Source organism: Girardinichthys multiradiatus, chromosome 2, assembly GCF_021462225.1.
Source record: "Girardinichthys multiradiatus isolate DD_20200921_A chromosome 2, DD_fGirMul_XY1, whole genome shotgun sequence".
Classification (NCBI taxonomy): domain Eukaryota; kingdom Metazoa; phylum Chordata; class Actinopteri; order Cyprinodontiformes; family Goodeidae; genus Girardinichthys; species Girardinichthys multiradiatus.
In genome coordinates this window covers 1,240,048-1,252,500 of record NC_061795.1, presented here as the reverse complement: position 1 = coordinate 1,252,500, position 12,453 = coordinate 1,240,048, and the positions used below count along the sequence as shown (strand labels likewise).

The 12,453-nt window shown below is 40.2% G+C and overlaps 1 protein-coding gene across 7 annotated transcripts in view; it reads right to left on the bottom strand.

Moving 5' to 3' along the window:
- The window catches only part of LOC124880690 (pleckstrin homology domain-containing family A member 7-like), a 167,285-nt gene that overhangs the window by 133,030 nt on the left and 21,802 nt on the right, over positions 1–12,453 (bottom strand). Inside the window, exon 1 of one of the 7 annotated variants that reach the window (XM_047385998.1) lies at positions 7,870–8,036. The exons of the other annotated variants lie outside the window; for them this stretch is intronic. Within the exon in view, the coding sequence (XP_047241954.1) occupies positions 7,870–8,021 (152 nt within the window). The 5' untranslated portion in view covers positions 8,022–8,036. Of the gene's footprint in view, positions 1–7,869; positions 8,037–12,453 lie in introns of those variants that run through there. 7 annotated transcript variants of the gene reach the window in all.

Here is a 12,453-nt window from a genome sequence, read left to right as displayed (position 1 = left end):
GCTTCGGGTCATTGTCCTGCTGGAAGGTGGACCGTCATCCCAGTCTCAAATCACCAGCAGACTGACGGGTTTTGCTCAAGAATTCCCCTGTATTTAGCACCATCCATTTTTCCCTCGATTCGGACCGGTTTCCCAGTCCCTGCTGCTGAAAAACATCTCCACAGCATGATGCTGCCACCACCTTGTTTCACTGTGGTAATGGTGTTCTGGGGTGATGGGATGTGTAGGGTGTGTGCCAGACATAGTGTTTTCCTTGGTGGTAGAAAAGTTCAATTTTAGTCTCATCTGACCACACCACCTTCCTCCACACAGTTGTGGAGTTACCCACATGCCTTGTGGCAAACTCAAAATTCCATTAAACCCAGCTCTGTGGAGTGTACAGCTTATTGTGGTCCAATGGACAGATACCTCAGTCTCTGCTGTGGAGCTCTGCAACTCCTTCAGGGTTACCTCTGGGTTCTGTGCTGGCTCTCTGAATAACGCCCTCCCTGCCTGGTCTGTGAGTTCTGGTCGGCGACCCTCTCTTGGTAGGCTTGTAGTGGTATCATATGCTTTCCATTTTAAAATGGAAAATGAAAGAACAATACTTCACCGACAGACTTTTTGTGCAGATCCATCACATAAAATACAATTAAAAACATTTAAATTACAGGTTACAGAAATGTAACAAAACAGGTAAAAAGTCAAGGTGGTGAATACTTTTGCAAATGCACTGTAGGTGATGGAACAGGGGCAGGCTATGGAGTAAATGAGGCGGTGTAGGTGAGCAGAATCTTACTTGATTGCATCGTGGCTGTAGCCGAGCAGTAAAACAGGGAGTCAGACCGATGGATCATTACAATGCCTCCTACATGGTTTTGGTCCTTTCTTTACTTGATTATACCTTGAAGCAAAAGAAAAAAACATTTGTCCCTAACAAAATTTAAACTACACATTTCTTTGCCAACACCTGGCTCACACAACTAAAGTAATTGTGCCTGAGCAATTTAGCCATAATAGCTGTAATTGTAGGACCAACCCTAAGATAACTCAAGGTGAAAAGCATTTTAATGCCCTGGTAAGCTAAAAGGCTGAATAACAATCATTTACAAGTACTGTGAATAAATACCCTTAATATATACACCAACCACATTATTAGGTACACCTTGCTAATACCATTGTTGCACCCTCTTCTGCTGCCAGAACTCATTCTACATGATTTATAACCAGAAAGATGTCAGAAACCTTTCTTAAAAACAAATTTTCGTGCATATTGACTGATAGAATCACACAGTTGCTGCAGATTTGTCGGCTTCACACCCGTGACAAGAATTTCCCATTTCACCACACCCCAATGGTGGCTTACCGCAGTGGTTCCCAAACCGTTCATCCTCTAACCCAGAGGATAACAGTGGCCAAGACTTATGACCCCCAACCATTGGTTGATTATACAAGCTTCAGGAGCAAATCAATTAAACACATGAATAATACCACAAACAGCAACATCGGCAAATATATCAATTCCTTATCTAGTTTTAACTACTGTTTATCATCTCTTTTAACATTTATAGTATAAAAATGTTTTAGAGTTAAACAGCCAAGACAGAAGAAAAACGACAACAACAAAAAGTTAACATAAACAACATGAACAAAAATCCACAAGACAAAACAGTCAAAACAGTGTCAGCTTACTGGAGAACTGATAAAAGAGGATAAAAGTGTGCTTTTAATTCCATGATAACATCCTAGCTTTTTACCCAGCCCTCCAACCATTGAACAAATGCCCCCAAACTCTCTGAAGCCATCAAAGAGCCAGAAAGGTAAAATACCAAATAATGTCATGCAGTTGCAACAGAATGCTAAAGGGGCAGTTTTGCTCCAGTGGTGTGCTGATTGAGAAGAAAAAATCATGAAGAAGAAGGTCCATCTCATCAGGGTTTCTGTTGCTTCTTTGGTGGTCAAATGTAGATGTGCACTGGCACCTCTTCACTACTCCATGTAGCCCCATGAGACATTTGTAATCTCTTTCGTCTTGAGATTCGTGCTTACTATGTTTTTCTTCTTCTTCTTCTATGCCCTGTTGTTACGTCACGTCGTATAATATGCTGGGATCAGCATGCATTCACACTGCAAGCAAATTGTTCCAGGGTCCAGATAAACTGTAGCAAGACCGACAGTTGTAACCATGCCAGGGTACGGTTCTCTGTTCCATTTAAGGGTCCGGGTTGGGTTAACACAGGCGTGATCCACTCCAGAAATCAGACTCTGGCACTCTAAAAAGAGCTCCAAAGGTTTGGTGTGAAAGAACTGAAAATGTGTGCTGAAAATATTGTTTGTCACATTGTACTTTTTGACATAATCGAAGATTGGAAGACTATTTTGATATGACCCAAATGGACTAAACTCTGGGGTAGAACAGATCTGGGGGGAGAACATTTAGTTTTTTTTTTTTTTCCTTGTATGTGGTTTACCTTTACAATACCTAAGAGGGGAGGACAGAAGCAAACAACATTTTCCTCATTGACCTTTTCTAAACTATAAATCTGATCAACCAAGAGGCAGTTTGTCAGACAAAAACACACACATGCAGGTACGCTGCCCACTGTGGGGCCCCCAGAAATTTTTCACGGGGATGGGTCACACGGGGCCATTAAAAATTTCGTAATTTTACCTGTCACACTCAGCCCATACCACTTGAAATGCACATATTTTTTTAAAACTGTGGATTTCTCTTTTTTATCTCCTTGTTCTCTATTGTTCTTGATCTGCCTTGAGCATTTTGCTCGACTACAATGGCAACTTTTATCTGCCACTGGAGAGGCCAGACAGACAAATCTGACATCTAAACTAGGACACATTGTGGTGAGTACCACATATTATTTGTCATAGCATTTCTAATATCATTACAATGAGGTAGTAAGAACCCTCACAAAAAGTAAAATAGATTGAAGCAAAGCATGCAACAGAAAACCAAGTCATTGCTATTCCTCTTTTTATAGTGACAGAGAAGAGCCACATTAAGGAGCATTAGGTGGATAAACTCTCTGTATGAATAATGGACTCCCTCTCCTGATACACAAGCAATAGCCCTCCACAAATAACAGATATGTAATCTGACATCACTAGATGTCTCCCAAGAACAACACCCACAAACGGTGCAAGGCAAATTACACAAAGCACTCATGGTTTTACTGCAGAACATAAGCGTTTCCTTGTCTGTGGTTTCAGTGGTGTGGTAGTGTGGCTGGTTTATATATTTATTCAAACATTTCTATATTCATATGATTTCACATTTACATCAGGGGATTTGATTGCGTGGTGTTTTCAGAGTTCTCAAGGGTAGCGTATTTCTTACACAAACTGAGCTACCATTTCGTTAAATTTGACTTTTTTTCCTAAGGGGCAAGTCTTGACTGCCGGTGAGTGAGTTCAATACATGGACTTTCACCATTTGGAAGAAGTATGAATGGGAGCATTTGTGGCTACAAAGCTCAAAGTTCAGTTTATTTGTGCAGGAAAAACTAAAAACATAATGAACTGAAGGCAAACAATTTAAGTGCTACAGTCTCACATCCGTTTGTTCCCAGGTTTTAGGCTCTTAACGGTTCCCTTTAAACAGAATACAGGAATGGTTCAGAAGTTATCAGCAGCTGCAGCTTTGGCTGATGAACAGCTTTTGGGCCTAAAGACACCTATCTGACAGAATCAAAAAGGAGCATTCCAACGTGCCAGATGATAGACCCACTGCATGTTTATGTTTACTTTCAAAATTTCCACATATGCACTCCACTGGTTGGCAGAAATCAGCATATGACTCTACAAAGAGCGTCAAGAAAAATAAATATTACACATCAAAAGCATTGCAATAATTGAACTATTAAATGTTTCATATCCATATATAAGCCCGAGTAAAAGCTGGGAACATGTTGCTCAGTTGGAGAAAGGATGTGGCTCAGACGCTTTATTACCTTATCCACTGTGTACTAGTTTATACAGAGGAGACTCTGGAAGCCGGTAAATGGTAGCCATGCACCAGAGGTGCCATATTTCAAGGGGTCAGAGTACGCACTATTTGGTGAAAATGTTCTTGGATTGTCTGATCTGATTTTATCATTATTTTCAACTAACTATACTAATACTATGATACTATCCTGGTAATCATACTACTACCATGTCAATTATTAAAACCAGAAACATTTCATCCAAGCTACACTACCAGTCAAAACGTTTTAGAACTCCTACCTCATTTAATGGTTTTCTTTATGTTTATTTTTATTGTACACAGATTCTCACTGAAGGCCTCAAAACAGTGAATGAACACATATGCAACAATTTTTTGTTTGCTATTATGTAGCAAACAAAAAATTAGAAAATAACTGTTATACTATGTTATATTTTAGAATCCTTAACACTCGAATTCTAACTCTACTAGAACTCCCAAGCCCGTCAATTTGACAGCGAGCATTCTGGATACCAGGGTGGTGATGACGTCATCGCACTACAAGAGGTCAGAATGCTACTGATTTTATTGCACGCTATAAAATTATGGTTTTGACAAGAAATAATAATAGTATTTGATCAAAACCTATTATGTTTTATTATTATTTATAAATAGTACTGAAAAATAATACAGAGTAGTGGGTACATTTTTAAAAAATCTTTTACTAATTTGACCAAAAGCTGGACAGCTCCATGTTACGCCCCCCTTTCACTCCGCAGACATAAACTAGTGGTAAAAATGCCTTCAGCTCCTCCACACTCATGTCCGAGGAGGAATCATCTCCTAAAACTCTGCGGGCCTCAGCCACCCTGCAGCCCTGAACATGGATGAGCATTTTAGCGTCCTCCAAGCAGAGGAACGCGGTCTGGGCATCTTGGATCTGGCGCTCTGTCAACACGTTCTGGTTCTGACGCCTCCCTCTACTTTCTTCCTCCCCTACTACTGTCCACACAGTGCCATCCTTTCCTATCTCCTATCGTCTTGCGATGAAAACGCTGTAAAGCGCAGAATAGATTGTTGTTACTGGGCTATTATATCTATGACCTAACTTATTGTTTATTTCTTTTTCCATTATCAGTATCTTGTTTTTTAGTTTCTCTCCTGCCAGTGAGCTGGTTTGCTGGGTTTATAGCTGGGCACTGGGCACCGGCTCGTCTCCCTGTCTCTGAACCTGCGCTGATTGTGGCACTGTTGCTATAGTTTATAGATTATTAGTTTGCGAATCTGTAAGCTATAGCCTAAAATGATAAAATCGTTACACGGGCTAGTCTTTTACTACCTTGAAATAATACGCCACAACCTCCTGCTAATGGGACGACTCGTGTTTTTTAGCCGGGGGAGGCTCACCCTCTGACCCGCTGTCGCTGGAACTGAATGCTGACCAAGAGCCATCAGAATCTCTCTTGACCCAGAATCACAATCATGTAATTTTTGAAACAATTCCAATGCCTCTTGAGCAGAAAATATCCTTCTGGAAGCCATTTGTAGGATGCCAACAATCTCCTTCTCAGACTGCGTTCTAGAGTGGCGGTTGCTAGGCAACGCTTGCGCGTATACTCAGCCGCGGGAAAAAAATATCAATGTAAATAACAGGGCCATCAAAATAACGGCTGTGGTAGTTAGAGGTAGAAATACCTAGATCTTTTATTTACTTTTTTTTTTTTTTTTAAATAGCGACATAGGAATACAAAAGACACAGGTTTAGAAAAAGTCAGGATGCCAGGAAGATAAGAGTTTTAATAAACTAGTTATGGCATGTCAAACTTTCAAAACCGTCAAATTGACGGCCCTGGGAGTTCTAGTGTTAAAGTAGCCACCCTTTGCTGTGATGACTGAAATATTAACTTTTGATGGGTAGTAGTGTTTTTTGAAAGTCAACGGACATCTGTTACACCCGCCAGGATCTTGTGGACATTGGCTACTGGGATGAGGTATTAATTTTGAAACCTTTCGGGACTGGCCAATCAAAAAGCTGTTCCCCTGAAATACCACCAACATGTTAGGTGTTCTACTAGAGGGAAGAAAACTCTAGCCCAGGTTTACACCAATATTAAGCATGCTCACAGAGCCATACCCTCTCCCACTTCAACCAGTCATCTCTCCCTCCTGCTTACCCCGGCATACACCCCCCTTAGCCTGAGAACCAAGCCCACAATAAAGACTGTCACTACTTGGCTTAAAGGTACACTCTCAAAATTATAGAACTGTTTCAAGTATACTAATTGGGAGCTATTTGAGCATCAGGAACTGGAAACATTCACAGGGACGGTACTGGACTACATCATGTTCTGTACCGGAAATATGACAAAAACACCCAGATTTCCCTAACCAGAAAACCTGGATGATCTGTCAGGTCCGCGTTCTCTTCAGCACTGTCTCCAGGACAGCCAACCACACCCTGTATAGTGCTGCTCAAGCCAACCTCTTAAGAGGAATTAAAAAAGTCAAGACGGACTATAAAAGGAGAGCAGAGTCTCACTTGACCAGCAACAATACATGGGAGGTGTGGCTGAGGCTGTGATGTGATGACAGAAGACTTGAGTGTGTCACTAGCAGAGGAGCACAACTGTTTGTTTGCTTGCTTTGAGACACCACTGCAGCATTCATCTGCTCCAGCCCCTCCCCCTCCTGGTTCCACCATCACCCTACTCACTGTAGACAACAACAACGTAAGGCGGGTGCTCCTGTAAGTGGACCCCAGAAAGGCTGCTGGACACAGACAGAGTACCTGGTAAGGTCCTCAGCGTGTGCAGATCGCCTTACCCTCATCTTCACCAGGATCTGCAACCTCTCCCTGCCACAAGCAGTCATCCCCCTCTGTCTGAAGTCTGCCACAATCATTCCGGTGCCAAAGAAATCACCCATCATCAGCCTGAATGATTACCACCCTGTGGCCCTCACACTGGTAATCACAAAGAGCTTCAAGAGACTGGTTCTTTGGCACATTAAAGACTTTCTTGGATCGTTGGGTGCCCTCTCCACTCCCTGACAGACATCTTCATCTTCCATTCTCTCAGCAGAGCACACAAGATCACCAGGAACAGCTCACATCCTGGCTTTGGACTGTTTGACCTGTTGCCCTCTAGGAGGCGCAACAGGTGCATTAAATCAAAAACCGCAGGCTTAAGAACAGTTCCTTTCCAAAGGCCACAACTACTCTAAACTCACACATGCACTGATCCCTATACAGTTACCCCCTATCCCCAAAAGCTCCCCGCTTGTGTAATATTTTCATAATCATTTGTGCAATATATTCATTGTGCAATAATAGTTATCAGTGTGATATATCTGTATATTTATTAGTCTGCCATGTGACTGTCTTTCTTTACCGTATTCTTACTTTATACTTAGAAATGTATGCACTGTAAAGGACATTGTACATTTGTACAATTAAAAGAGGGACGGGGGGGGGGATAGAGGTAATTTACCTTCTATATCGACTGACCAGCAGAGAAAAAAAGGTAGGTGCTGAACACATGTCTGCTTACAATATGTCTGCTTACAATATAAAAAAATACTCATCATTGCAGATACAAGTGGGTCATAGTGATGTTACTGTATCTGGGTGTATATCTTCAGTTATGTGCCACTTCCATGGCATATGTGTCTACTTTTATGTGTTTTACATCATACTACAATTTTATAGACTTGGCAAACTACCCAATACAGAACTTGTTTCATTATGTGAAAATAATACAAGGTACTGTACCACTGGGAACAGTGTTTCACAAGGAAACAAGCGAGGTAATGAGCTACATTATATTTCATGTCCCTCAGGCACACAGCAGACAACAAGTAGCATAATAAAGAGTGCCAATAGGGGATCATAACAGTACACATTTCCATGGAGCTTGGTGTGTAGCCCTGTTGTGTAAAGAACTCTTCCTTACCTCTTGTCACATGTGAGATCCCAGGTGGAGAACTCATGGTCACTAAAAGTAGTGACCGTCTTAGGAGTTTCTGACCAACCCGAGTGAAGTTTGTTGGTGACCAGCTCGTGATCAGAATCCCGTGTGGGCAAACGGCTGCAGCAGGAACCCATGCTTTATACAGAGAAAAAACTATAAAATGTCCAGACGCTTGAGATTTAACCACCATTGTTACAGATGTTGCACATCTTCTATGACCTAAAATTCAAACTATCCCTCTGCATACAACTAACTGAGAAGAAAGATTCATTTAGACAGTTTTTTCTGCTCTTGCTCTCTTGCTTTACATTTCGTCCATTGCTTTGGCTGCTGCTCACTTCTCCCCAAACTGCACTGCTAATGTTGTAGTTGCCTGGCCCTAATAGCCTTGCCCTCTTCCTTACTCTGACAGAAGGCTTTCTGTCTCCCACCACCATCCAGTCCACAACATTGTATCAACCATCTTGTTGTTTGTCTCAGTCGCTGTTTGTATCTGAGCCCTTCAATCCCTCCTTTGTGTCTGCCCTCTCAGAACCCAGGGTGGAACACAGATGGAGGCTGCAACCTTTCCAATCCAAAGCCTAAATGCAGATGCTCTGACAACAGTCTCGTTGCGAGGAGCGAGACCCTTCAAACCTACGCTGCAGCCATGTGTGGGCTTGTTATGTAGAGGAAGAGAAATTCAACACATTTGCTCCATCTATCTTATTCCAGTGTCCACTTTTTATTTTATTCTTCCATGTCTTCATTTTAAAAGGAATAATTCAGATTTAATTTCAAGTCCGACCCCCTTGAGGGGTATGAAGACGTCATAACCTGTCGCTGCAGAATAAAACTTTTTAACAACTAGTCCGAGAAAAGTTAACTTTTAGGCACTAATCTGTGCTTATACAAAATGAAAACCCATGTTCTGTACAATTAGTTTCGAAGGTCCAAGCTGTGGATTCTGGGAACGTTACAAAGAGAGAAAAACTGTGAGATTTGCTTATTGCTGTTCAATATTGCCATTCAAACGGTAAAGGAACACGCTCAAAAACACATTTTACTATGTGTGCAACTGGTTTATATGAGACACAAACTGTCAGAAATGTTACCAATAGTTTACACCTGCTACTTTCACTGAGTTTTAGATGCAGCCATATTTGATATTCAACTGTTGGCTGCTAATTTATGTTTATCCTGAAAATATGACACCAAATATAATACATCGCAATAAATTAAACTAGATATTACAATATTTATTTGATGTTGTACTCAACAGAAAAATAAATTAATATGTTCTTTCAGCTTTTATTAAGAAGAATAGAAAATTATATTAAACAAAGTACATCATTATAGAAATTCAAATAAATCTGGAGAATATAATTGTTGTTGTTGAGGGAACATTTCAAACTATCCATTATATTGGTTATTGTAGCTTTAAAAATATGATATCTCAAAATCTTTCTATTTGTTAAGGTACTTGCAGCTCCCATACCCCTTCAACCTTTCCCTTATAACCATGGGACCATGGCGAAAGCACCAAGACTTCAAAAAGGTTTCAGCCAAAGAGATTTTAATGCTAGTAAGTTATTAACTGCTCATAACCTCTCAACAGAACCCCACATCAAACTAACTAGAGATGCACCGATATAAAAATTTGGACTAATATCTGATCAATATCCGATATTAATTACGCTGTTATGGCCAATATGGCCTGATATTTACAGACCCTTTCAACACCATGAAACAACGACCATAAAGCCAACACCCTCCTCTCCCCCCTCCGATGAATATGAAATAGTTTCCTATGCTATACCTGATGGTATGATACAACTCTACCGACATTCAATTGATAACACTGGAGCTCTGCCTAGAAATGTGTTAGTAATTGGTCGTGTTGATATTTGCCAAAAGAAATACAGAAACTTTATGAGATCACTTTTACAAGAAGTAGCTCTTCCATCTGGAGGGTTCTGTTGGTCTTCTCTATATGGTGAAATAGACTGGAACTTAGTTTGGTTGATCGGAGAAAAGTATTGCCTGAATTAAAAGGTAAAGGAGATTCCTTTCAAAATTATAATATATTTAATATACAATATCTACCCAGCAAAAAAGACATTAGAACGTTTTAAACTTGAAATCGACTATTCTTGTTCTTTCTGTAACTCCCATGTAGAGACATTTATTTTTTCATTGTACCTACAGTAAAATATTCTGGACTGACTTGCAACACTACATACAACATAAAACCGGGCAGATGAGAGAGACATTTTAATCCACTTAAATAATAAAGACACGGACAAAGACTCTATCCACTTTGTACAACTGCTGCTGCTGCTCCTCGGGAAATATCACATCCACAAAGCTAAATGGACCAATTCCAAACCACACATTGATTTCTTCCTTCAAGAAGTTTTGAGCTATAATTCAAGCATCAAACACATCCATAACAAGAAAGCTATGAAGACGTAAACAATTCTACACAAATTCAGGATTCCTGACCGAGATGTGTTAAAAAGCCCCTATACACATACCCCCTGGTGTTGTTGTTTATGTTGGTTATGTTACCATTTTGTGTTTATTGTTCTCACTGTACATACAAATATTCTTTTGTAAGTCTGATATGCAATAATAAAATAAAATAAAAATAAATAAATAAAAGAACGGGTCTCTAGTTTCCGTACATACTGGTCAAGTGGGGGCGGACCATACTATGTCTGTGTATGCAAGCATTTTCCCGAAATAAACATCACTTCCGGTAGGACCTTAAAGCAACTTCCTGTGTTTTTAAAGTGCTGTAAAACTGAAAGAATTTGTGTAAAACAAATTTGACAATTTGATTTATCAACATTAAAGCCTCATCTTCCGAGATATTTAGAAAAATAAAAACTTGTTTTAACCAGTTTAACGGCCGGAGGAAAAGTGGGCGGAGCTTAAGCATCGGTACCGGGATGCTCGGGCTTAAAGGATTAAGGCAAAGTTAAATATTTAACATATCCATTTTCAGACTTACTTCTGAGACAGAGATGAACATCCATTCATGTCCCATAGCAAAAAAATAAATCAAAAAGCAATATTTAGAAGCAGAGAAAACAACAAAGAGATAAAGCCAAAACATAATGTATCTACCAGAAGAGCTTCAGTAGAGAACATAAATGAGAGATGAAATGTCAGCTACAGAGTAAAGCATTGTCAGGACAATACTCTTTGATGCATTTATGTAACTGTGTGCAGAGGATCAAGACCACACACCACAGACAGTACTCATCTCCAAAACAGCAGGGAAGACCATGCAGCAACCCTTCACACTGAGTCCAAATCTAACCAGCGTGGTGATTGCTCCATAATGACCTTCTCTGTTGAGCGCAAATTGATCCAATAAGTCAAAATAAACCCTTTGATTGTGACTCAAGAAAAACCAGGGATAAAATACTACAGGGCCTTGCAAACTTATTTATGGGTCTTGGTCTGTGATCGACCAATGCAAAGTAGAGTAAAATCTGAAAAATGTGGTGTGGATATGAATTCAGCTCCTTTGCTTTGTAGAACCACCTTTCACTGTGATTACAGCTGCAAGTATTTTGGGCTGCACCTCTACCAGATTTGGACATCAAGAAACTGACATTTCTGCCCAGTCAGTTTTGATAAGGTCCTCAAACGCAGTCTAAGTGGAGAACCACTGTGAAGATCAATTTTCAAATCCCACAGATTGGATTAAGGCATGGGCTTTGGGCTAGTCTAACTCAGACCATTTCTTTGTGTCTCTGGCTGTGTGTTTAGGGTGGTTTAGAGGTCTTCTTTCAGGACTGCCTTGTATTAAGATTCATCAATTCACCAATTACCTCTAAACAGCTTCCCTTTCCCTGTAGAACAAAAACATCCACAGAGAATGATGCTGCCACCACTATGTTTTACCATGTCATTCTCTCACCACGCATAGCATTTTGCATGTAGGTCGAAATGCTTGTTTTTGGTCTCCTCTGACAAGAGGATCTTCCTCTAGTCAGGAAAACAATAAACTGTGCTTCTTGTGACTTTCTTTCAATAACAGCTTTTTTCTGCAACTCTTCCATAAAGGTTAGATTTGTGAATTGTACAACTTATTATCTTCCTGTCAACTCCTTTAACTGAGCTGTGAATCTGTGCTGCTCCTCCAGAGTTACCAGGGGTCTCTTGGCTGCCTCTCTAACTAATGCTCTCCTTGCCTGGCCTGTTAGATGGATGGCCATGTCTTGGTAGGTTTATAGCTGTGCCATACTCTTTTTATTTTAGGATGACAGACTGAACAGCACTTCATGAGACGTTCAAAGCCTGGGATATTGTTTTCTAATTTTACCCTGCTTTAATCTTCTCCACAACTTCATACTTGATCTTCATGATGCAGTTCATTCACTAATGTTCTCCAACAAACCTCCGAGGCCTTCACAGAACAGTTGGATTTATGCTGCGATTATATTGGTGGCTTTATTTATTAATTAGTTGGCATTCGAAGGCAAATGGTTAAACAAATTTTTATTTTTGGGGGCTAAATAGAAGATTTACGTCACACTTTCAGAGATTTATAATTAAAACATTTGAAACCCA